Source organism: Podarcis gaigeae (assembly GCF_964106915.1).
Source record: "Podarcis gaigeae genome assembly, chromosome: 9".
Classification (NCBI taxonomy): Eukaryota; Metazoa; Chordata; class Lepidosauria; order Squamata; family Lacertidae; genus Podarcis; species Podarcis gaigeae.
Window position 1 is genome coordinate 32822289 of NC_139685.1, and position 26134 is coordinate 32848422.

Below are 26134 nucleotides of genomic sequence, written 5' to 3' on the forward strand. Positions count from 1 at the left end.
CTAATCTAGCACTCCTGCCAGAGCGTTTAAATCACGCTGACCTTCCTGCTGCCTCCTCCCCCCTTAGCCTGGGAAGCTAGCAAAGTGGCTCCATCCAATCTGGCATGCCGCTTCCAGATGACACTTCTACTGTAGTTTTCCAAGTCCCTTCAAAGAAGAAGGAAAGAAACAGCCTAATTATTAGCACACAAATTATTTCTATTTGGGCTACTTCACATGTTCAAAAAGTATTCTCCGCAAGGTATTCCTCTGTTACCAGGGTAAGTGCAGATAGAGGAAAGAACATATGGACATAGCAATATCCCCTGGGAATGCTTCAGATACTCATGATTTTTGCTGGTAGAAAACCTTGAGCTTGGAAATTGCAGCTGGGAGAAACATCTGTATCCACAGACAGCCCCAATGACATATAATATTCTCCATGTGAAAGCAGCCCCAGGAAAAGTTAGGGCACATCACATGAGGAAGATTTTAAACACCTTAAGCGACCCCGAGTTGAAAGACTGGAAAGAAGAGCAAACATACCAGATCTCTAAGAAAATCCCATTTCTTGGCTCCCATGTCATAAAGTCCCACTCCACCATCCATAAAGCAGCAGACAGCATGACCAGGAGGGAGAGAAAATGCTTGGTTTTGTGTTAGAGTCGGAGGTGGAACAGCCTCACTTGTAGATGACATGTGGTGGTTTTTGGTAGGAGACTGTGAAGAAAATGCTGAATTAAAAAGATAAAACATATTAGCATAAGTTTTATGTTCTGCTACATTTAAAACAAAGTATTGTCCACTTGCTACTGGGAACTACATTTCTTGGGAAATTGCGGCAATTAACCTCTGTCTGATTTATTTCTTACATCTGAGAATTTCTTATGTATGAGAATTTCCTAATTTACTCTCCAGTACATTGAAGCTATAAACTTTCTTTTCCTTAAATGTTTTAGTTTCTCAGTCCAGCTGTCTCCTTCGGAAACAAGTGTTATCTTACTAAAGCATATGGCACAGAGAGATTTAGTACAATAAATTTATAAAATCAGCTGATGAGAAGTTCTTTTTTACTAACAGTATTAATTTCAGGCACAGAAAGGGGAACTGAAAATTCACATACCATCATAATACTAATTATATTTTAATAGAAAGACTTGCAGTGCCTCAAGGACCACCTCTCCCCATGAACCAACCTGGACCCTTCAATCATCATCTGAGGACCAGAGGGTGGCAACATGTGTGTGGGCCTTTTCTGTGGTGGCTCCCCACTTGTGGAATGTTCTCCCTGGGGAGGCTCGCCTGCCACCTTCGCTACATATCTTTAAGCACCATGTGAAAACAATCCTCTTCTCCTAGGCCTCTAGCTAATTAAACGATCTATGGCCTTTAAAACCGTTGGGGGGTATTGTTTTTGTTTGTTACTATGTTTTGTATTTTTTTTTTTGTTTATAAAAATCACCGTGATGCTCAGATGAAGGGTGGTATAGAAATTTAATTAATAATAATAATTACAGTAATTATAGCATTTTCTCTAAGTAGTCAGAATGTTTTCCATATAAGGTAAAGGACACCCTGGATGGTTATGTTCAGTCAAACTTGACTATGGGATGTGGCACTCAGTGGCACTCATCTTGCTTCAGGCCGAGGGAGCTGGCGTTTGTCTGCAGGCAGCTTTCCAGGTTATGTGGCCAGCGTGACTAAACTGCTTCTGGTGCAACGGACACCATGTCGAGTGCAAGAGCATACGGAATGTCATTTACGTTCTCGCCACAGCAGTACCTACTTATCTACTTGTGTTGGTATGCTTTCAAACTGCTAGGTTGTCAGCTGCCGGGATAGAGCAATGGGAAATAGCAGCTGAGGGGAAACCTGAGCAGCTTTGGAACCATGGGGAGTTTAACTTTTTATCTCCTGACAAAATCATCCCTCAGAAGCTGCTGTTTGCATTTCAAGAGGGAATAACTTTCATGTGCTCCAAAGTGGTATATTCCAAGGGAATATGTGTATTTGTATTGAATTCTACTTCTCTGTGTTGCTGACATCTTCAAACCTGCTAATGTGCCTTCCTCTCCTAATTATTCCCACTGGCCCGATCTTGCATCATTTCACATCTCCTCTGTATTGTCAACATTGGAAACAAAAGCTGATTGCATAACAAAGTCATAGTATCTGAGTCAATGTATTAAATGTGTCCTTCTTACCTGCTTATGTGTTTGATTTGTACTAAATTTTCTGTTTTTCTTATAATAGTCTAGTGGTGCATATAGGCATATATTCTGATTTTAAGATAATACAATAGCTTATTGTTGAAACTAACTGGATAGCTGGTGTAGAGTAGTGGGCTATGAGCAGAAACTGTGACTGAAGTGCTTGCCGATCAGAGGGTTGGCAGTTCAAATCCACACAATGGTGTGAGTTATGTAACAAAAAATGTGTTGCAAAAATGTACAGTAAAAATGTCGTGTACAAAAAATGTACAGTAAAAAATTACTGTTCAGGAGTTGTATTCACATAATTAATGTCACCTTTAGTTTCACTCTCAGCTGACCCAATACTCTTCTTGCAAATTCAAAAAAAGAGAAGTATTAATGCCACTCCCAAACCATTTTAGCCTGGTAGAAACAAAATGGAATGCTGTTTTTGCACAGGTAAAGGAGACCCAGGTAGGAAAGGCACTCCTGGTATGATTCTCTCAAATGGCACCCCTCCCTTAAACAGACAGAAGACTCGCCACATTACTGGCTTTGGCGAAGGGTGTTACAGCAATTAAGACAAAGAAAAGATGGTAAACAGAATGGATTGCAGGTTGGTGAGGGGTGAAAGGGAGAAAAACAGGAGGACAAAATGGAGCACTCAGGGATCAGTGAGCTTTCAACACATTGTAAGGCATCTGAACTAGCATGCTTTCAAATCTTCTTACTGACATGCATTTTGAATTATAAAATGAGACTCTCTAAAGTATTCCAATAATCCTTAAAGAGGAATTCCTATTGTGCATGTGTGTTTTAAATGGTGTTTTGGAAGACTATACAGCCTATATTGGCCCAGTTCACACATAACAATAAACTATGGCTTACCAAGTTTAGGCAGTCTGTACTAGCCATTGCTCCATGACAGTGAATTATTTGGAAGAAACAACCAATAACCCTGCATTCGGAAGTAACAAAAAGTCAACACTTCACGGCCTGTTGTTCCTGCTGGTACCAGAGAAGGAGCGAAGCAGGAGCAACAGGGCAGCACAAAGTAGCAGACTGCTCAATTCTGACAAGCCATTCACTGTGGCTTATAGTTATGTTATATTGTGTTGAACAGCAAAGAGTTTACAAGTGCAAACAGAAAAGGGAAAGTTAAAAAAGGCACATTTTTTCTTGGTTATTTTTTTTTTTTTAAAGATACTTACATTTTTTCTTTGGGGGAGAACTAAGAACATGTAAACCATGGAAACCTGTTTTCTTCAGTTTAAAATTATCTATTGGTGTTGTACGCGACACATTCCAGACACGCAACACACCAACTTGAGAATCTGCATTAAGAGAAAAATTCCATTTCTTTTCTGATTATCAATTGAAAAAGTTCTATCTATCTAGTCCAATGACTCAAAAATTTAACAACTGCAATATATTTTGTACATATTTATGCATACATATTTCTTGGTAGACAAGATAAACATAACACAAGTCATGAACAGAATATGACAAGCAGAGCCCATGTCCTGTTTCATGATGTGTTGTCTGTCTTCACCAGGGCTTTTCAGCCAGAACTCGCCAGAACTCAGTTCCAGCACCTTTCAGGTAGACGCCATTGCCGTTATAAGAGAACAAGAGAGGCAGGCATTCATGGCGAGTTCTAGCACCTCTTTTCCTGGAGAAATAGCATTGGTCTTCACCTATTTTCACACAGTGTGTGAGCCTGGTTTCCCAACTAGGGTTACAGCATGCACACCAGCAAACAGAGCATGCTTTCATGCCAAGCAAGTGTGTTAGCCCTCAGTCTGTTCCCTCTTCTTGTTTATCATGTGAGTTATCTAGTATATACACACACTGCACATAAGTGTACATATGTACATGCCCATATACACACCCTTCACCTTCTTCTTTTTTAGAATTAACTTTCCTAAACCAGATACAAAACTGTTCCACAAACAAGGATGAGAATAGGAGAGGAAAGTGATGCTGGCATTGTTATGAATAGTTTTCACCAAAGCCAGCTTTTCTCCCCTCACCACCCAATTTAACCCTAACTAGATCAAACCCCCACAGAACCTTCTTTTCCCCTTTCCATAATTTGCTTCCAAGACAGAGATAGTTACATATGTTTTCAGGGCAGAGATGCTGCTGGCTGCCATTTCTATCACTCTTCAAATGTTCTGTCTTCACCTTGAGCTAACTCACAATTTAAATCACATTCTACTGAAGTAAACTGGAAATAACCAACTGGCATTCATGGCTCTGGACTGTGCCTGTGCATTACGTATCTTACTATTTCATAAAACAATGTGTGAAAATATTTATTTACCTCCAGTGATAAACATTCCAGGAGCACTAGGAACCCATGCTAAGCACTGCACAGATGCTGCTGCACTAGGAAAACTAAAGACTGTAATGCAGGACAGAGACTCTGAATCAACTAGACGAATTCCATTGTGCAGATTTGCAACAAGAAGATAATCTGTAGAGAGAGGGTCCCATTCCAGGGCAGTAACGGGATCTTCCTCATCTGTACCTTCAAGTGATTCTGGCCTTAGAACATGTTTCTGACTCTTAGAACCTTGAAAAGTAAAAGATGTATCAATTTTAAAAGCAGGTTAAGAGTTAGCTTTCCAGATACTGAACAAATGTCCCAGAAAGTAGAAAACTTTCAGTAAATGCAGATCCAAACTACTGGATGCAGCAACTACCCGTGATGATTGCTCCCAACAGAGTCAATGAGCTCTAGAGTGAATCTGTGACACTAGAGCTTCTTTGCATTCTTCTCAGCAGATATGAGTTTTCAGGTTACTCAACGAAAGGCAAAGCCAGTGCAATTCTCAGGAAGCTTCTATTGTTCTTGTTAACTGAAGTTGATTTTCTATCAATAAAGCTGATTTGGGGGGTGGGATAAAGGAAAAGCTACATCCATGATGCAAACAATTGTTCCATGGAACAAACCTTGGTCAATAAACTGGCTCCTGGCTTAAGCCCGAATGTTGGTCTTAGTGGCAGAGATTTTTCTTAGCCTGAACCTCTGGATTCTGAATTAAGAGATAGGATAGATAAAGGAGGGGAAAGACAGACACATTTTTGCCAAGGTGACCAGGTCAAAAGTTTGGATATTTCCTATGGCTCTGGCCCAGAATGCATCAGATAAGACCCGAGGATCACATCAGGTGCCCCAAGAAAAAGGAAAGCTTTATCATGGACACTCAAGTGGTGTGACTCCAGACCTACCATTTACCAGTTCATAAATAAAATTCTGTTCTAAACAAATGAGATGGAGAAGAATAGAACCAATCAGCAAGTAGTAAAGGTGGTTGGAATGTTGGGAGGTTGAAAAGCTTTCATGTTATTCCATGTTTCTTCACTATTCTCCATATTAGCAAGCAGTTTCACCCCAATACCATTTTCTGTAGTAACTTACCTCTTCTGTGGAACACAAGAGAAAGCAAAACTTTGTTTTTAGATTTCATTTTTGCTGCCTGAACTAATTTTACACGGGGTCGGGTTTTTTCTGTCCTGAATTTCCCACATACCTTTTGTAACAATTCTGCTTAATCTTTTGGGAGACTGCACTTCTCCCTGATTAGAACTCTTCATCGTGGCGTTTACCTAAACTAGCCTTTTCTGGTTTTGTCTTTGTGCAGCTTTGAATAGAATTGTTTCTTATAGGCTTAGGGTACAACCATAACCCCAGCTGGATAGCAATAGGACCTAAAGGAGCTGCAGAGTTGCTGCCAGAATCCACAGCCCTGTAGCACATAAGGGTTGGGAAAGCAGTGGGGTTTTTTTATTGCTATGCCAATTCCAGGGAAGATTCAAGCCTTCCACTGCAACTTGAGGCTTGCTGGGCTAGCTTAGACTCCAGTGGATATTTGCTTAGCAGAGTTCCACTTCTGAAACGCCCTATTTGGAGGGAATTACCATATTTTTTGCTCTTTAAGACGCACCAGACCACAAGACGCACCTAGTTTTGGGAGGAGAAAAACAAGAAAAAAATTCTGAATCTCAGAAGCCAGAACAGCAAGAGGGATCGCTGCCCAGTGAAAGCAGAAATCCCTCTTGCTGTTCTGGCTTCTGGGATAGCTGCGCAGCCTACATTCGCTCCATAAGACGCACAAACATTTCCCCTTACTTTTTAGAAGGGAAAAAGTGAATCTTATAGAGCAAAAAATACGGTATACTGGCTACTGCTGACAGAGATCCTTAGAATGGGGTAGGCTCCACTAGATGCAGTGGGACTTATTGGCAAGCACACTTGCACGGGATCAGGAAACCAGAACGACTTCTGCAGATTTATTTATTTTTACATTTGAATGAACACCAATCTTTAAGTTAAACTTTCACATATCTGCACTCTTTTTTGTTGTGTGCCTCCACTGTGTTACTAGTAGCTAGAGGGAGCTAATTAGTTGAAAATAAAGTGAATGCACTGGGTAAAACGCTAAATGCTAACAATTAAAAGCCATTGTTGCATCGTGCTAGTTACTCAATAATGATTCAGCCTTAAATTACAACACGGAAGGTGTTCAGTGCTTTTCTGGAGGGCAAAACAGCACTTTGTAAGAAAAAAGACCATTCACTGTAACTTCCTACTGTCTTGTTAAAGACTGCGGGTTCAAATTCAACTTCAGTATCAAGAGATGCAATTATGCAGCAGCTTCTTGTGAATGGCATGCAGTTGCCTGAACTTCTCAAAGCTTTCATTATAGACACAGGCATCCTTGCAAAACAAAGCAAGTGTACGAACTTTAATGCACAGATAGTGTCCCCCAGTCTCTAAATGTCCCATTCATTTCAATGGAAGCAACAGAAACTTTCATGTCTATCCTGTCATGTTCATGAAGCAAGAAAGTGAACAAGGCACCCTGCTTAAAGTGTTTCATGCACATCTTGAGATTCATCCAGAGCTCTGGATTGGGGGTAACTGAAGTATCTTAGGAAGAGAACTCCAAATGTGGTATGATACACATATTATGAGCAATGCCTGGGTGCATTCTGACAAATCAGAAACTAAGGGTCATCTCTTCAACATGATGTTTTTAATCTTTTAGTTATAGTAAGCATCCATTTTTCCTCAGAGCTAGTGAGTGTAGAAATTGAGCCCATGCATATCTTTGGCATCAAAAATACACCAGCAGGCTTTGATTCTATCATAAAGAAGAAAAAGGAAACTGCATGCTTCTGCTTCCCTGTAAGATGCAGATTACACAGAGGCATTCTAACATACAAATGTTCCAAATTTATACTGAACAGAACTGATTGGTTCATCCAATTTTAGCAAAGGCTCAACAATTCTAGTACATGGAGGTGAGAAAGTGAGATGTGACTGTGCGTTTGTATTTTTAAACCTGCAATTGAAAATAAAATTGTTGCATCCATAACCTTCTCCGCAAAAATTAACTCATTAATGAATTCAGGTTATCATGTGTCTTTTTCTAAATTGGTCTAAGGTGGGGCAAATGGCTAAAAATAAGAAATCTGAACAAAATGGCTCATGATAGCTCTCTTTACTGTGACGCGTCCCAGTGCAGATTGAATTTCTACTCTGACAAGCTTGGTTCTAAACTGCCAACACTGAACAGAATGAAAAACAAATCAAAAAGATCCCTCCTTCTGAAAATGAGAACTGACACAGAACTGCAGCAGTTGCTATAGCAATATGAAAATGAACATGGTCTTGCAGAGACTGGCTTCATTCATCTAAGCAAACCTATAGAAGCCACATGCCTACACTTGTAGCTATTTAAAGATATATCCAAAGGACTGACAATCAGTCTTTTTGTTCTGACTACCGCTCTCCAGAAACATCTCTGTTTTGAGAAGTTATAATATACCATGCTAACTGACTGCCAGTTTATGACCTCATGATGCGCCATATCTACCTTTTCTTCCACATGGGAAACTAATGTATCAAGCAACTGGTATAAAGTGGATGTCAGAATCAGGGGTACCAACTTGAATAAAACATTAGGGGGCCTAGGTAAGTCCCGCCCTGCATAATCAATCACATGATGTGGTGCATACACACCATTTGAATGGCAATGCCCATCATGTTGTGGGGGGAACAGCCCCTTCAAATATTTTATTGGGCGGCAAAGACCCCTCAGCCCCTAGGGGTTAAGGCTCCTATGGTCAGAATTCTTAGTCATTCCCATCTATGTATGATTAGATATTTTTATTTTATTAGCCTGTTGTTAACAAACATTTACAGGCCTTGTTTGCACAGTGAACCAAACTATGGCATATTGGTAACCGGCAAACATGCCGGCTTATGAACTGACGCTCACACCTACTTCCCTCTTCCCTGGTCCTTTTAACACATGGATTGCGCATCATCTGAGCACAAAGCTGCAGTTAAGTTCTCCCCTCCATAACCATGATCTGTAGCCAAGACTAAAAGGACCTGGTAGCAGCAAAATGAGTGTGAGTTCCTCTCCTCTTTGCATGGTCCCAGGAAGACACAGTTTGGCATACTGTGATTTGCAAACAAGGCTACTGTATTCCAAGAATGTGCTTATTATGTAGTAATAAATTATGATGCCTTGTTAATCTAAAATCAATATTGTGCTGCATAAGACTTGAGATTTCCACTCCCTTCCATTAGCAATGCAATGGGGGGGGAGGAGAGAGACTCCGTGAAAAACAAGTGTCCAGTTTTCTCAAAAGAATGGTTTTCTTCACCATGCATCAAAACATGCATATGTTATAAAATAGACCCTTACCTGGCTGAAAAATAGAAAGACTTCCATCAGTGTGTCCAAATACTACTTTCCCCTTTTTCTTGGGATGCCATCTAAACAGGCAAATGTCTGACAAAAAACTGTGAGCGTCTTTATGTACTGTTACACCACTGTCCGGTCCTGAAATTGTCCAAATATACAAGGGTCCTCTATGGGAGACAAAAGCAACCGCATCACCTGCATTCCAACACCAACTAAGAGATGCAGGAATTCCTGAAAAATAAAAACATAATCTAAGAATCTAAAAAAATATTTGGTGCCACATCTCCAATAGTGTGATACTGAATTTAAACAAACAGGCAACTCAAATAACATTCATCTCTCAGTCTGAATATTCACTCTATGAACACATTTCAGCCTTGAGATTAAAAACACAAAGAGAATGTGTGCTGGTTCTAATGTATTTTTTTCCTCTTCAAAGGAAGAATTTCTCTGGAGAAACACATAAGGAAGTTATTACACTGGAATGGAAAGGTCACATGGTTTTTATTTTTCTTTTATAGGAAGAGCTGCTATTTGGTTATGGATCCTTCCTGAACAAAACACAGGGAATTTCCTTTCAAATGTAATCTGTTCCCTCCATAGGAAACATCCTGAAGCAGACTGCTGGCAAAGCATTCATGGCGGAATTGGCTAAGGGTCTACCCTTAAATATACATACACATAATCCAAATTAAAATACCTTAACTGGCGCCTTTTCTACTCTAATTCATAGTAATGGTCAAGCAGAGCCAACTGTTTTCACCGCAGCAATCTCCCTCTTTTCTATAGTAGGATAACAGAACAGAGGTTTGTAGTTTCAAGCTGTTGTCTGGGAAACTGACTGTATTTGTTTTTTGTGTCATCCTAGCAAAACTATCACGCTTAGGCTCCTGTGAACTGAAATGGTGTGCATGTCAAGAGGGGCAAGGTGATGTTCACCAATTCCTTCTCCCCTCCCCTGCACCACCACCTCCCATTCTATTCCAGATGCACCCCATCCCCCAAACTTCACAGACTGCATGTGTAGGGAACTAAAGTGGAAAAATCAGTAAAAAGCGCGCGCGCGCGCACGCACACACACACACACACACACACACACACACACACTTCTGCTTGTGGGAGCCTTGGCTGTCTTCAACTGACAGAACAGCACTTCTGGATTCAGCCTTTGGTGGCTTCATTTTGCTATTAATAAATGTCATTAGACTCAAATTTCTCTCTTACCTTTTGTACCATCAAGTTTTGCAGTAACTTTTTGCTCAGCCACATTCCAAATTATTACTAAATTATCTGCGCTTGCACTTGCAAACAGGTCGTGGTTATGGGGACACCAGGAAACGGCTGTGATGGTCTTCTTGTGCTCAGACATAATTGCCCACAGTTTGAACTCATTGTACCGATGATCCAGCTGAAAGGTTATACAGATTTAAAATTAAATGTAAATATACCTCAAAATACAGTATGTGCATCTTGCTACTTTCAGAAACATTGAAAACTAATTACACATGCATTTTAAGTAATGGCGGAAGCTTAAGAGCCACTAGGTTGCATTCCACAAGCTTATTCAGAAAGATTTAAGGAAGGGTTGGTTGGTTGGGAGAGAGAGAGAGGCGTTTAACACCACAGGAGAGGCAAAGGTGGCTAGTGGAGGTGGGAATCACCACAAATCAGGCAGAGATATACCCAAGTTTCGGCAATATTCCCTTGCCCCAGCAGTGCCATCCCAGAAGAGTCTAAAAGGGCCCACAAACCCTCAAGACAGTTGTTTCAGGGGGCACAGGAGCTGCACGGGAGAAAGGGGAATGGGAAACGTTCCTTTCATTGACTTCCTTAAGTTGGCTTACCTTAAGTTCCAAGAGTTGTAGCCAACTAAGTTCTACTCAAAATAGATCCACTGAAATTAATGGACATAAGTTAGCTACGTCCGTTAACAGCAATGCGTCTGCTGAGCAGGACTGGCACTAGATACAGCCCCAGGTTTCTGCCTTTAAAAAGCACACATTTTAATTGTACACATGAGGATATATTGAAAGATTAGGTTCCTGAAGAAATGTTTCCAAAAAAAGAAGCTCTTAAAGCTATGAGCCTGGATTAAGAAGGGGGTACATGTACGCACATCTGGTGGGCATCTGCAATGTTTTGCAGTTTTGACAGCAAGAGAAGGCAACAGCTTGAAGGGAAATCCAAGATGGAAACCTGATGCATAGAGGTAACAGTTTTCCTTAAACAGCTCTTGTGCCTACCTTTGGGTGTCCTAAGGCAGGCTGGGGAAATTAATGAAATTCAAGAGGATGAAATAGGATTGGGAATCATGCATGGAGCGGTTGTGGATGCACATCTGATTGGAGATGTGTACCTAGCACTCGGTTCCCCCGCACATGGCACTGAGCTGAGGGGGCACAAAACTCAGAAGATGCATAATTGAAACGATCCATTTGGGGATGCCAAATTTTGAAATTGTACAGGGCACCATATTAAAAAAGATTACTGAAGTCTACTCCTGTGTGTGCTGTAATTGCAATGTTCACATAGGCTCTCAGTGAAACTTGTCAGATTTATCTGTTAAAGCAGACATAAATGGACACCTGTATCTGGGGCTACTGTTTTACATGCAACCCCTTTGCTACATCGAGACACATGACTTTTTGGCCTAAGTTACAGCTTTTGAAATATATAACAGTTCTGATAGAGAGCAGTATGCAGTATCTGTACCACAGACTCCCAAGTCACTCCAGCTTGGTTAACTCTGGTCCTGAACTAATGAACTGCTAACAGAATAAAAATTTAAAATTTCCCTAAAAAGGAACATTATATGTAGTTAGATTTTGTTTTAAAATAAAATAAATAAAGATCTGTTTAATCCTGCGGTAACACTCACTAAGAAACATTACTGTATAGCAGGAAAGAAAAATATTCACAGAGAAATCTAAAAATCCATCTCACCTGATATATATAAATAGCAAGAGTTGCACAATAGGCAAATCTATCTCCACTAGCAGCACAGACGTCTTTATTCCATGGCTGACACCCAGCAGCTAATAAGCCCACTTGCTTAACCTGTGCCATTTTTGCCTGGAAAACAGAGAAACAGAATAATTAAAGTGATGTTTTATTCAGCACTTTGACGTAGAACAGTCTGAAGAACTAGGAAAGACATAGCTGTAAAGCAAGAAGACAGAATCTTGAATAAAACCACGCAAATATCCTTGTGATTAAATAAGCTCAGATTCTTTAATTGGTCTTTGGGACAGGTGAACGGAGACTTTGCATAGGTGCAATTTGCAAAGGCCAGCTCTCATACAAACTTCACTCATTAATTCCGATACATATTACAGTTCCGTTGAAACTTGCACATTTGGTCTAATTTTCTGATTACATCATTAAAATTAATACTGTGATGACTACGTATATATTTGTACCCAGCTCTTTCCCCACCTCACTCCTAGGGCTTTTTTCCAGGAGGAACTCACAGGAACTCATTTCCAGCACCTCTCAGGTAGACACCACTGCCATTATAAGAGAGCAAGGGAAGTGTTCATGGTGAGTTCTGGTACCTCTTTTTCTAGAAAAATAGCACTGCTCACTGCTAACTGATGGTCTGGCTTCTTAGATACTAAATGCTGAAAACAAGCAGCTGAGTCTGGGCTGCTTCAAATGAAGTAGTGGGAGGAAGATGGAGAGAGATGTTTTCCCTTCTGTACTGACATTTTCCATCTGCCTGAACTCAATGTACATGGGGTAAGAGTCTACTGAAGTGTGTTTATTCAATTTGGACAAATAGAAATTGTTTAGAAAACTGGATTTAAATGCATGAAATAACTCCTCTGCCCTGGCCACCTGAGGAAGAAATGATTGACTAGGGGAAATCATTTTTTAAAATGAAAAGCCTGAAGGAAATCCCAAGATGATATGAAGAAGTTATGCTTAAAGTGCAGGATGGATGAGTATACAGCAGCAGCCGCTCACTTGCCTTGTTACCCAGCAGGGATGCCAAGATGGAGAGGCGCTGCACCCTGGGCTTTGGGCAGATCAATAATCACTGAGCCAGTGAAGCAGCTTCTTTCTTGATAAGGGAACATTTCAGGCTGTCAGAACCTGGCCAGTCAAGTTTCATCACTCCAAAATGCCACTTTGCAGGAAGGCGCATCTAGGACTTGCGCAGGTGTTATTCTTTGGTATTATTATTAAATTTATTACTCGTCTTTTACCAGCAGGCGGGTAACAACTATTTAAAATGTAGTAATCCGAGGTCAGTGAGGTCCCCCTCCCTATGGAGAACTGCAAAAAACTTGGACTGCACTGCATTTATTTGATCATAGTATCTATCTGATCTTTCTTTAGAAAAATGAGAGTTTTGGTTAGCTCAGTTGGTTAGAGCATGACGCTGACAAAACAGGTAGACAGGAAAATGACACAAGGAAGCGCATTCATTAATAATTTTATCCCTATATACACAGTCCGGTAAACGCCCAACTATGCATCTAAGCCCAGCTTCCACCTATAAATAGGATGGTCCTACTTTACAGAGGACAGTCCTCTATTTGAAGGACCTTCCCATTCGGATCCAGTTTAAAGATAAACCCTTGAAACTGCCCATGATTCTGGGGTCAGTAAACTTTTTTAGCAGGGGGCCGGTCCACTGTCCCTCAGACCTTGTGGGGGGGCCAGACTATATTTTTTGTGGGGGGGGGGGAATGAACGAATTCCTATTCCCCACAAATAACCCAGAGATGCATTTTAAATAAAAGCACACCTTCTACTCATGTAAAAACACCAGGCAGGCCCCAGAAATAGCCCAGGGATGCATTTTAAATAAAAGGACACATTCTACTCATATAAAAACACGCTGATTCCCGGACCGTCTGCAGGCCGGATTTAGAAGGCGATTGAGCCGGATCCGGCCCCCGGGCCTTAGTTTGGCTACCCATGAGTTAGCACATGCACAGCAGGCTCAGCAGGTAAAGGTCATAGTTCTCTCCCACAATGAAGAGATGTATCTTATTTCTATTTAATTAAGAGTAAGTATTTCTGAATTTGCGTTTAGCACAAATTTTATGCAAATCCCTATCTTCTTTTGGCAGCTTTCTTAGAATCCCTATCAATAGGATGAAAACTCATTACTAACATCCTACATGCAAACTGCTCTACCTTAGAAAACCTAATGGGATCCTCTACCATTCCACTTTGTTGTCACTACCAGCCTTATTCAGCTGATTTCAGACATACCCACATTGCTTCAAAGAGGACCAAGCAATTGCAGTTTTCCTCAAGTTGTCCATTCACCATTTTGATCTAGTTTCTGATCCTCAGAAGCCAGAAGGCTCTGCATGGAAAACTCACATTTTGGGAAACCTGATAATATTCCAAAAATTCTTGCAATGCGGATTTTTTTAAAAAAAATTCTACCACAGTAATACAGTGGTACCTCGGGTTACATACGCTTCAGGTTACATACACTTCAGGTTACAGACTCCGCTAACCCAGAAATAGTACCTCGGGTTAAGAACTTTGCTTCAGGATGAGAACAGAAATCGTGCTCCGGCGGCCGGCGGCAGCGAGAGGCTCCATTAGTTAAAGTGGTGCTTCAGGTTAAGAACAGTTTCAGGTTAAGAACAGACCTCCGGAACGAATTAAGTACTTAAGCCGAGGTACCACTGTATTCTAAAATCAATTCTGCAAAGACTTGAACCACTAGTCAACATTATGCATCCAAACCAGAACTAACTGACTTCCTCAGTAATTTAAATCAGTCACAGAGAAGCACATTCACCACAAACTGAAAGCAACTCTAAGAAAATGAAAAGTTAAACTTCTTCAAGAGTAGGAATATATAAAATCAGCCTTGCCAAATAAGTCTCAGCTATTCAAGACACAGGTGACACAAAAGCATTTTGCTACACTCGCATTTTACATCATAAACAAAATACTAGTAAAAAATGATGTCTGTGGTTATCAAAGCTACAACAAAGGGGAAGGGAGAGAGACCCTTCTCCCAGCCAGCTACATCAAGAGCAATATTTTAAGCCCTTCCTCATTTCTAAATATAGAAAAGTGATAAAATTGAAGGACTATTTGTTCTAGATCTCTTTGAACATGAGTCTGTTTTTAATAAAATGGGCAGGCTTGAGAAAGCTGGATGCCTCGGTTACCCCTACCTTCACAGAGATGTCATTTTCTGCAAGCCATTTAAGGATTTCCATGTCCATTTCAATTCCCTGCAGATTCCAAATACGCAGCCTCTTTCTGTCTATAATGTGAAACCGCTTTACTTGACGGCTAAGGAAATTAAATCCTGATGTTGTTAACGAAATAATACTGCTACTAAAAGATGCTGGAGAGCAGTCCAAGCATGGTGGAGCACTACATATACGACACAGCAATGTCAGTAGCCTGGCAACTACAGCTCTCCGAAGAGGTACCATGTTAATATGCAAGTGTGCATTTTCCCAGAGTCTTCCTGGTCCAGCTCTTGTGTTCTCAGTATTGGCTCTAACTTCGTAAGAATACCTTATCCTTGTGTATAAGTAAGAGAGCCAGTGTGTTGTAGGACCTGGGGGACCAGTGTTCGAATCCCCACTCAGCATTAAGCTCAATGAGTGCCCTTCGGCAAGCCTCTGCCTCTCAGCCTAACCTACATCCCAGGGTTGTTGTGGGGATCAGTTGAAGAGTGGGAGCAGAGGCAGATTTAGGGGAGCACGACCAGTTTGGTCACACTGGGCATGGAGCCTCAGGGGTTCCACAACTATGATGTAGAATGGAAGGCAAGAGGCAGGGAGGTACCAAATTTGGGCATTCTGCTGAAATTTGAGATCCCAAGGACTGCCACTGGTAGGAGAACCATGTATGCCACCTTGAGCTCCTTGGAGAAAAAAAGGGGATATAAATAAATTAATCAATCAACTTATTGCCAGTCACATCCAATGCATGCTGTCTTTCTGTTACCAACAATTTGTGTGTGCACAAATGAGAAAACACTGAAATGTTGTATATAATGCCATTTATCAATTTCTGCAGGACATTCATTTTAGCCAAGCAATGTTATTATCTGCTGTGTGTAGGGGGGAGCCATCTTCAAGGAGGCACCCACCCAGCTCTCACACACAAGGTAAAATGGCTCTTCTAAAAGATCACCTGCAGTTTTCATAAATACTTATTTCTTTAATCAGGTGACAACCTTTAATACGACACACACAATAAGTTACAAGAAAAGAGACTCCATCCCTCTGTCATGCCCCTGTCACTCCTATGTGAGTAATGCATAGTGCATATACATGCAGCTGCAGTATGCATGTATATGTGTAAAGGTACCCCTGACCATTAGGTCCAGTCATGACCGACTCTGGGGTTGCGGCGCTCATCTCGCTTTATTGGCCGAGGGAGCCGGCGTACAGCTTCCGGGTCATGACTAAGCTGCTTCTGGCGAACCAGAGCAGCACATGGAAACGCCGTTTACCTTCCCACCGGAATGGTACCTATTTATCTACTTGCACTTTGATGTGCTTTTGAACTGCTAGGTTGGCAAGAGCAGGAACCAAGCAACGGGAGCTCACCCCGTCGCAGGGATTCAAACCGCCGACCTTCTGATCAGTAAGTCCTAGGCTCTGTGGTTTAACCCACAGTGCCACCTGGGTCCCTTATATGTGTACATACATATTATTCACAAAAGATCCATCTGCCTGACTCATCACAAATTATGGCATGCATATTTGTATGCTTGTATTGTCAGTACATCTTCCTTTGTTTTGTTCTCTTGTGCTAAACTGTGTTCATTCAGCTTCTCAGGTTTGAAGCCACACGATGCTACAACCTTGCAGAATGTAATCAGATCTGGGTCTCAGAAGTATCTGAATGGAAGATGGCGTGAAAACCGTATGCACACAGCCTTGAGATCTACCCAGAAATAGCAGGATATGAAAGATATTTAATAAATTAATAAATTCTGCTCATATTATTTCTTTTAGACATAGTTATAACTTGCTACGATTTTTAAAAATACAATATTGAACTGATCTTTTTATCCTGCTGTACCATTTTAAAAACTGCACTGCTGCAAGATGTTGATCATAACAACAAAAAGGATCTATGCTGCTGCAATTGTGCACTGTGATGTATTTCATGCAACTTACAACCAGTGCACCAAAATCCAGAATTTTCCACTCCCTCTACTCTCTCTTAAACCCATAGAAAATTATAATTTCCTGAAGCAGTTGTTTGATATCTTTAAATTCCCCCCCCCCAAACATCATACAAAGATCACCATAGCAACCCTGTTTCTTACTGCAAAATACTGTTAATGCCTACACCAGTCTTCAAAAAACACTGAGTAAAATTCAATGCTGCATTTAGTAAAACTGGCTTAATATCTATTAAGCGCTTCTTAATTATTTCCCACCTTCATAGCTATTGCATCAGTTTCTTCCAATTCAGTAAAATAAACATTTTGCAGTATATTGTATTTTAAGCACGGAACCCCAAGTAGATTCCACTGTTTGCAAAGTGACAGCTTACCTTTAGCTCCAAACATCAAATTGTTGTTATGAAACAATGTATTACATGATTAATTTTAATTTCACCTATCACATAAAGATTTCTGATTCAACCACTGCACTGCAGTGGGAAGTATAAATGCTATAAACAACAGGCAATACGCTGCAGAAAGATTCAGTGAGATTAAGTACAAAGCAGTTATTTCTAGAAAAGAAAGTATCTTACACTTTGCTGTCCATCATACCAATCATCTTCATCAAACCAATACGAAATACAACTCATCCAAGCCATTGTATATTTGAAATGTAGGATATGGTAACTAAGCCCTTGACTACTGCTAAGGCAATATGGATTCTGTGTGAAAATTTCTGAGACTACACAGAGGTGAGCCCAATGCTCTGTGAAATCAACTCATCTATAAAAGCAAGTTTTACTATGACTATTTCATAGAAAACATTTTTAAAAGATTCAAGCACAAATAAGATCCATATATGGTATGAGATCCAAACAAGGAAAGGGGGACAATTTAGGATGGGACACACACACACACACACACACACACACACAACCATTACTATATTATTATATTGAAGTTTATTAATATTTCGGGCTATAGAAGACAACATAGACTGTCTCTCTTAGTTCAATGGGATTCACTCCCGTCCCAAGTTAGTTTGCATAAGACTGCAGCCTAAGCACTAATGCAGTGATGGTGTGTTGGGAATTACCGGTAAATCTCAATGAACACTGTGCAATCTGGGCAATCTTAAGTATATCCGGTGCTGTGGTGCAAAGATACCTGTGCCCCCGCCATTTCCCAGAGTTGCTAAGCTTTTTATGGCGCTGCTGGCAGCTTTGCAGGGCTGGAGGAGGCAGGCAGCGGCTGGAGGGCGGCTCCTCTGGCAGGGAAAAGGCGGAGGCTTCGGGCACGGCGCTGTTTCAGCAAGGTGGGCGAGGGTGGCCCAGCCTCCGCCTCTTCCCTGGTGCCCATGCCGCAGTGGCCACGGCAAATCTTTGCTGGAAAAATCTTTGCTGCCAAATCTTTGCTGGAATAGTGTTCCAGAGCATGGAATAGGTGACGCTAAATGTCCAACTTCCAGTTGAGGCCAGTCAGACCTCTGTAACATCAGGGCCAGTGATCGAGCTAAGATCTAATGGATGTCCAACACTGCATTTCTTTTCTTGTATTTTGGAACGGTGACATGCAAGCAACCATAAGTTGTTTGAAATTTGCATCATTCTGATGCTTTCAACCGCATATTTTCTTGAGAGTATGTAGGCATTTATTAATTTTTTTAAAGAGCAGACAGGCGTGAGAAGGAAGCTTAATCTTCCCTTCAAATGCCCATTCAACTAAAAGTGGGGGGGGGGGGGTAGACTAATTCCAATACTGGAAGCAGAATTGTGTGTCATCAGCATATTGCTAACAAGGTACTCCAAAGCTCCAGATGACATCACTTGGCGGTTTCATGTAGATGTTAAACAGCATAGGGGATAAAACTGAACCCTGAGGAACCCCACATTGAAGACTCCACTGGCCCGAAGAGCAGTCCCCAAGCATCACCCTCTGTAAAAGTCTAGCCACATCAAAGCAGTGCCACCCACCCCAAACTCGGACAGGTGCTCCAGGAGGATACCATGGCTGATGGTACCGAAAGCTCCTGTGAGTTGAAGGAGAATTATAAGGGTCACATTTCCCCTGTCTCTCTCCTGACACAAGTCATTATACAGGGCAACCAAAGCAGTTTCTATGCCAAAACTGCGTCTAAACCCGGACTGAAATGGATCTAGAAAATCAGTTTCCACCAAGAGTGCCTGGATATAGTCTACAGAACCTTGCCCAAGAAGGCAAGACTGGCAACTTACTTATGCTGCAATCCTATACCCCTGATTTTGATGAGGCTCAGTTTTAAATACACATGCATAGTATTGCACCATAAAAGAGCAACTCCACCCTCACCCCAAATTCAATCTCAGTCAACCTTATAAGGTGCATACATGATAAGGTACAAAGGTAAATGACCCCTGGACAGTTAAGCCCAGTCAAAGGCAAGTATGCGGTGCGGCACTCATCTCGCTTCAGGTCGAGGGAGCTGGCGTTTGTTCACAGACAACTTCCTGGGTAATGTGGCCAGCATGTCTAAACTGCTTCTGGTGCAATGGAACACCGTGACAGAAGCCAGAGCACACAGAAATGCCGAATAGCTTCCTGCCACAGTGGTACCTATTTATCTACTTGCACTGGTATGCTTTCAAACTGCTAGGTTGGAAAAAGCTGGGACAGAGCAACGGGAGCTCAACCCGCCACATGGATTTGAACTGCCAACCTTCCAATCAGCAAGTCCAAGAGGTTCAGTGGTTTAGACCACAGCACCACATACATGATATGGCTCATCTGAAGTAGTAAATCAAAGTGAATTTCTATTAATGCTTTCAATATTTATTGATCTACCACAGGCTTTCTGCTTAATATACAAGTACTTCTCAATTCCTTCTCCCTTCCAACAAGAAAGTCTTGGTCATTTTTTCCAACATATGAAATATGAAACATATGAAATGAAATTTAAATTGCTGTTTATTTAAAACAAAACGTAACCGAACAATATTAAACTTATAACAAAGATAAATGGGGATATTCTTGATTTGATCTAAATTTAGACCAGCTTTTGAAAGTAATCCCAGGAGTCTTCAAAGGAGATATAAACACAAATCCCATCCAATGCATTGCTACTTAATTCTGTGATTAGTGTCACCATGGTGACTGAGCCAGTCCAGACCCCAGAAACCCTTGCTTAAAAGTCTATGGTTCTATATGGCACTAACCACATAGCCTCCAATTAATACCAAAAGGCAATAAGAACACAATGCACTCTGCAGAATCAAACCCTGGATCCAGGCCTGAATATAAAGTGAAGACATTGTAACATTATTACAGTATACACAAGTTTTAAACATTCAAACAAGTTCCTTTTTAAAGTCCAGGTTTCAGAAGATGCATGCATAAACTTCCCCTAGTCCAAAATCCATTCCAGGGGCCTAATCCGGCCCTCTGTTTGATTTAATCTGGCCCCCGTGGCAGTATATGACCTGGGGTAAAATCCCCCCCCCCAAAAAAAAACAACTCAACAACTATGGGGTAAAATTGTAAAAAATGTTCAACAACTTCAATCCTAAAAAAAGTCAACTTCACACATGTTCACTTCATCAAACCTGGCCCTCTTTTGGGCACCCCTGTGACCATATACCATAATTATGGAAAAGTTTTGCTTAGTCTGCTTAACAAGTTAAGTGTTATGTGGCAGCAGTCCACTGGGACTAGGGTGCAAGAACTCACAAGTATATAAACGATGATGGCCCAGGGGAGAGAGCTGAAAGAGTGTTAAGGAGGGCCCTTAACAGAGTAAGCAGAACTTCAGAATCTGAAGGTGAAGCTGCTGCCACAGAAATCCTTTTAGCACCTTATACAAGGAGTTAAAAGAAGTCTTAGGCCCATATGAAGCTAACTGAAACTTTATTTCAGTAATACCTTTATGGTACTGACCAAAATGTCACAAAATTATAGAAAGCTTTTGTACTCTCCAGCTCTCTTAATAAAGCAAGATGCTACACAAAGCAGGGGGAGGGGGAAAACCCCTCCCCATAAGTTCAAAAATTAGGCTACTAGAGCCATGAAATCCAACATGAGGCACAACTGTCCTAGTTGGAGTTGATGGGAGCTGTAGTTCAAACCATCAGGAGAGCACTAGGTTGGGGAAGAATAGTTTATAAACAATAGCTGAAAGAAAGGAGAGTTTTGTGAAAATGTTTTCAAAGAAGCTGTGATGTTTCAAGGATAGGAATACATAAATATAACTGTTCCTGTTTAGGCTCTCTACAGGCATTCAGTCTAGTCATTGTCTTTAATGCTATAACTAAAATACCATACTACCAATAACATCAAGAACCAACCCAAGGACACCCCAAATATCCCACTGGAAAGCATTATTGCTTCCTATAAAAATTCTGTTCTGTTGTTACTTCTCTCTCAAGTTTATTTAGTAAAACTGAGAAACAAAACAGTTGAAGGGGAAATTAATATAACTGGAATCCAAACACAGCAGGAAGGCTCACTGGATAATTGCTGAGTAACAAAAAAGGCTTCTTAACTCTTATGGTCAATCTTATAAAATGGTTGGCTAGTGGGTTCCAACGGAATATTCCTCTGGTGTGCTGGGGGGGGGGGTTGGTCTGCAAGAAGTTTTTCTCTTTTTTTAAAGGAAGGGAACACTGGATCATGTTTCCTATAGTCCAATGTAGCACTCTTTTTCCTGGACTGAATTATTCAGTTCTGCTGCACATACACAGTACAGTACATCAGTTTTAACTCTGTGGATTACCACATAGTGTGCTGCATGTAAGTTTAGCATGTGGAGTGCTAGTCACCTGTACTTCTGAGGCAGTTTTTAAACAGATTATAAGCAGTGTCAGAATGCAGTTCACCATGAGGCTACAAATAAACTCTCTTCCTAGTTAGCACTTCCACAAGTTATTTTTTAATGGTCCTTTGCAAAGGCACTTGATGCACAATGTACATAGCTTGAGTGGGGAACTCACTGGGGATCCACAATCACCCCTTTTGGGTAAGATGTACTTTTTTCATAGACGCTAGCTATGAGTCCTTCTTCAAGAAGCTGGCTGAACAGCATGCTCGTTGGCTGGCTCTTGTGATTATTATTAAAACACACACACAACACAACAACAAGCACTTTCAAGTTGAAAAATAATAATAAACTCGCTTTTTAAGTAGAGGAACATGTCATATGCCTAAAACCTTTTTTTTAAGCTAAAAGCTGTCCAAATTATTTGAGTGGGGTGGAGTAGAGGAGATGAAGAGGGAAGAAAGTGTTCAGTTTGATAGAGGAGGAAAGATAAGAATGAGCAGAACCAACCGGGCCAGTTGTGGGAGAGCAGGAGCTCCTGTGGATGTGTATATCTGTACACAAGTAATCATTACTCACATTGCGCATACTTCTTCCACTTTCCAATTTATTTTTCTGATCTCATTGTAAGCCACATGTTTAAACATTTTGCATTTTAATTCTCCATGAAATCAAATGGACATTCTGGGCAGATATCACTGTTAGACAAATGGATTGTTCAAAGGGAATAATAATGCCAACCCCCAGAGCCATCATTAAGCAAGCAAGGGATTTTCAGCTTTTCAAAAGCACAGAATTTCGATGTTGCCATGTTTTTGTCTTTAAAACAACCCAGTTCCATAGAGAGATCACTTCACACTGACTTCACATTTCATCATGCAACTGAATGGGGCGGGGATAGTTGTTGGCTCTTCAATACAGTACTTGGTTTACAACATCGCATTCTTTAAGTTTGCTTGAATGTTCTATGATCCATTTGAGTGCTTGCCTTACTCCATTGTTGCTATTTATTGTTCAGCATCTCTCTCATTTCAACCACTGAACGTTGTAGATGCGACATCTTAAAAACTAATAGATTTATTGCAGTATGTAGTCTCCTGGATGGGAGCCTACATCTGATGGCTCTAGTCCAAGGAAGCCCATGCCACAGTCAACTCTTTAAGACAATCTGTTTTTCCTACCACCACCTAACACAGCTACACCTCTGAATGTTGTAGACACGTACAAAGTAGGGAAAGCATTGCAGCACTATGCCTGCCCTTTTATACCAAAAACTGTATACACTTTTCCTTCAAATCTACATGCAACAAGTTGTGTTTTTTTTTTCAAGTGATGGCACGCTGTCAGAAACCCCGCTTGCACACACACACAGAACAAAAATCAAAACGCTTCTATTATTACTGCCTGGAAAAATGCTTATTTGCAATAGCCACTTCCCACGTGCACCCGGATCACAAAACATGGAGCTGTAAAGTATTCTAATCCCGCCCCCCTTTAAAAAGAAAAAGTTAAACACACCCTCTCCTTTTGGATGGGGGGTGGGGTGGGAAGCAAGCATCTTAATCCGAAACGCTTGCCAGAAAACGTACTTGTTTCTCCATAACCTAAAAAACGAAAGGAGGCACAAGAGCTACAGATGAATATCATGAGCAGGAGAGAAGAGCGTGAAGGGTTGGAATCAGGACCACAAGCCAAGTACGAGTTGCGAGATAAATAGAGCCCAAAGTGAAAGGCGGCCAGGCCAGCGGAGCACATTCAGGACTCCCGCAACGTGGCTGCAAGACAACAGCCAAGTCACGCCTCAGCTTCCTTCCCCACCTAGGAGAGGTCAGCGAGGCCCCTTTCCCGCCCGCTTCCCACCTGGGGAACAGACAACCTGCTTGCATCAAGGGCTACAGGTTGCCCTCTTCGCCACACCAACCCGCTCTCGGTTCCGCTCGCTTGCCCGTCCTCCTCCTGCTGCTTACCTGCCCGTGGCGAGGCGCTGGTGGGCGCTACTGGACTTGCCCGCGCACGCACGACAACGCGCGCGCACTCCGCGCGCGCTAACAGCTCCGAGAGAGGCGCAGCGCGGCGAGGACGCGGAGGAAAAGAATCAGCCGCCGCAGGCGGGATGCCAACCTGGTTGCCTTGGTAACTGGCTGGGCCCGCCCCCTTCGCTTCGCACGGATTGCTGGCTGCTCGATGGAGGGGCGTGGCGTTCTCGTGATGGACGTCGCGGCAGCGGGGGGGGGGCGGGTTGCCAAGGCAACGGGCCGGGTGAGAGGGGAAAGGCTCAGCCCACAAACAGTATCACGGGCGGCCTGGCCTTGGAAGGTGGATTTTGCTTTTTCCTCCCCTTTCGTCTACGCTCACTTTTTCTTGCATGCCTCATTTTTTTCTATTTTTAACCCCCACCTCTTTTTTCTGGTGCGAGGTTTTATTGGGGAGGCAACCATGGTCAGGAAAGGGAACTTTTAAAAATGCGTGGATAAATGAAATAGTAATAAATGTACCATGCATCTGAGGAAATGGACCCTATTTTTTATAGGCTTTAAGGTGCTATCAGATTTATGGAATGCTCTCCCCCAAGGAGGTTCATCTGGTGCCTTCATTATACACCTTTAGGAGCCAGACAAAAACATTCAACCAGGACTTTGGTTGATTAACATCTTATACCCCTTTTTAAATGTTTTTTTTTGGGGGGGGTGTTTATTTGTTCTGTGGTTTTTGTTATTGTTTTATTACATGCTTTTGTGTTTTATATATTGTGTTTTTATACCGTGAGCCACCCTGATATCTTCGGATGAATGCAAGGACTGTATACCAGTGTAATAAAATGATAATAATTCTACTTGTTTTTCTTCGCCTCTTGATGACTCACTGCTGTGTGAATTTATTCCATTGGAAACACTGTGCTCAGAAGTGAGATGAAATGTTCTGCTTGTGGCATTGGATCTGTGATGAGTTAGTCCTCTTGGGTCTGTGAGCTCTGCAGAACTGCAAAGAGGAAGAAGGCTCCTCCAGAAGCCCTACTGGCAGATCAGGGACAGAATCTGCTTCACACAATGAGGCAGTGAAAATATTATACATGTCAGTGTAGTGAACTCGCATCTCCCATATGGCATAATACAAGGCCTGTGTTTTCAAGTTCAAAGAATGGGGAGAGGGGGTGTTTCACAGAAGTTTGCCCCCATATATGCAGTGAGTGTACAAATTTCTGCTGAACTACAGTTCCCATTCCCACTGATTCAAACCTGTTTGAATTGATGGCACAATATGAATTATTAGGAAAGAATATGAATCAATGTGAGCAAAATGTTATCAAAGCAACATACTGAATTATGATTTCAAACCTATGATTTGAGTGACCTCTGGTGGGAGTTAATAATGCAGTAGACACTCATCAGATGCTTACAAAAGGATTTACCATTCTTCCATTTCATAGTTTGATTGGGGAGGGAGATATTGATTTAATTTAGGGTTGACATACGTCTGGAATTTCCTGGACATACACGGAATACTGCAGTCGACAGCAGTGTCTGTGTAGAAATTGGCAAAAATGTCTGGGAAAATCCGGGTGTATGTTGGCAGTGCCGTTGTTGCCTATTTCCCATAAAAATAGCTCAAAAATGGCATTTTCCCCTTACAGTTTTGCCAAAAAAGTTCAACAAAACTAAAAGAAGCTCAACAACTTTGCAAAAAATGCTACACATGCATGGCCTACCCTCCCTTGTTGGGAGCATTTTCACCAGATTCAAGCCCACTTCTTTCCCCCATTCTTCCAAGTGAAACCACCTTATGGTGCCTCCACCTCCATTCTTATTTCAGGATTCCTCCCTCCTCTTTTCCCCTACAAGATTGCCTTTCTAGCCCATGAGCTTGTGCAGCAAGGTAATGCCACTGCTACATCTCTCCCTCCCTCAGGAAAGAAACCTTGTGTAAACAAGCTCATCTCACAATCAGTGGCTCTGCAGAACTGTTTCCCTTTTTAGTGCTTTCCCTTCACTCTGTTTTACTTTTCCTCCTCTCTCTTTCTTCCAGATGCGGTCACCAAGCGGCCATTGCTGCATATGGTATGGTGGCTGCTGTTGTTTGAGACCACACACAGCTTGGCTGGGAATTCCATCCCTGCTGCCTGACCGGGCTGGTCTGGACTGCAGCCAAGTAGGCAGCAGGATATAGCCCATCCAGCTCGGCCCCTCAGGGGTTGATGCCTCTTACAAAGTTGTCAGAGGGTTGATCTGCACTACATAGCACCTAGGATTTATTTATTTATTGTGGAGGTCATGTGATCAGATGACAGCTTTCTGGACAGCACATCTTCAGACTGCAGGTGAAAGTCTATTTC

The 26134-nt window shown here is 41.7% G+C and overlaps 1 protein-coding gene across 10 annotated transcripts in view; it reads right to left on the bottom strand.

Annotated features, from left to right (window-relative positions):
- WDR17 (WD repeat domain 17) overlaps positions 1-23865 on the bottom strand; it is a 50164-nt gene extending 26299 nt beyond the window's left edge. For 2 of the 10 annotated variants that reach the window (XM_083755371.1, XM_083755369.1), the window contains exons 1-7: positions 23772-23865; positions 11843-11971; positions 10124-10307; positions 8900-9130; positions 4498-4749; positions 3383-3505; positions 526-713 (exon numbers count right to left, since the gene is read on the bottom strand). In XM_083755371.1, the coding sequence (XP_083611497.1) occupies positions 526-713; positions 3383-3505; positions 4498-4749; positions 8900-9130; positions 10124-10307; positions 11843-11965 (1101 nt within the window). In that variant the 5' untranslated portion in view covers positions 11966-11971; positions 23772-23865. The other 8 variants (XM_083755366.1, XM_083755364.1, XR_014568050.1 and 5 more) reach the window with 7 other exon arrangements.
- Between the last annotated feature and the right edge of the window lie 2269 nt (positions 23866-26134).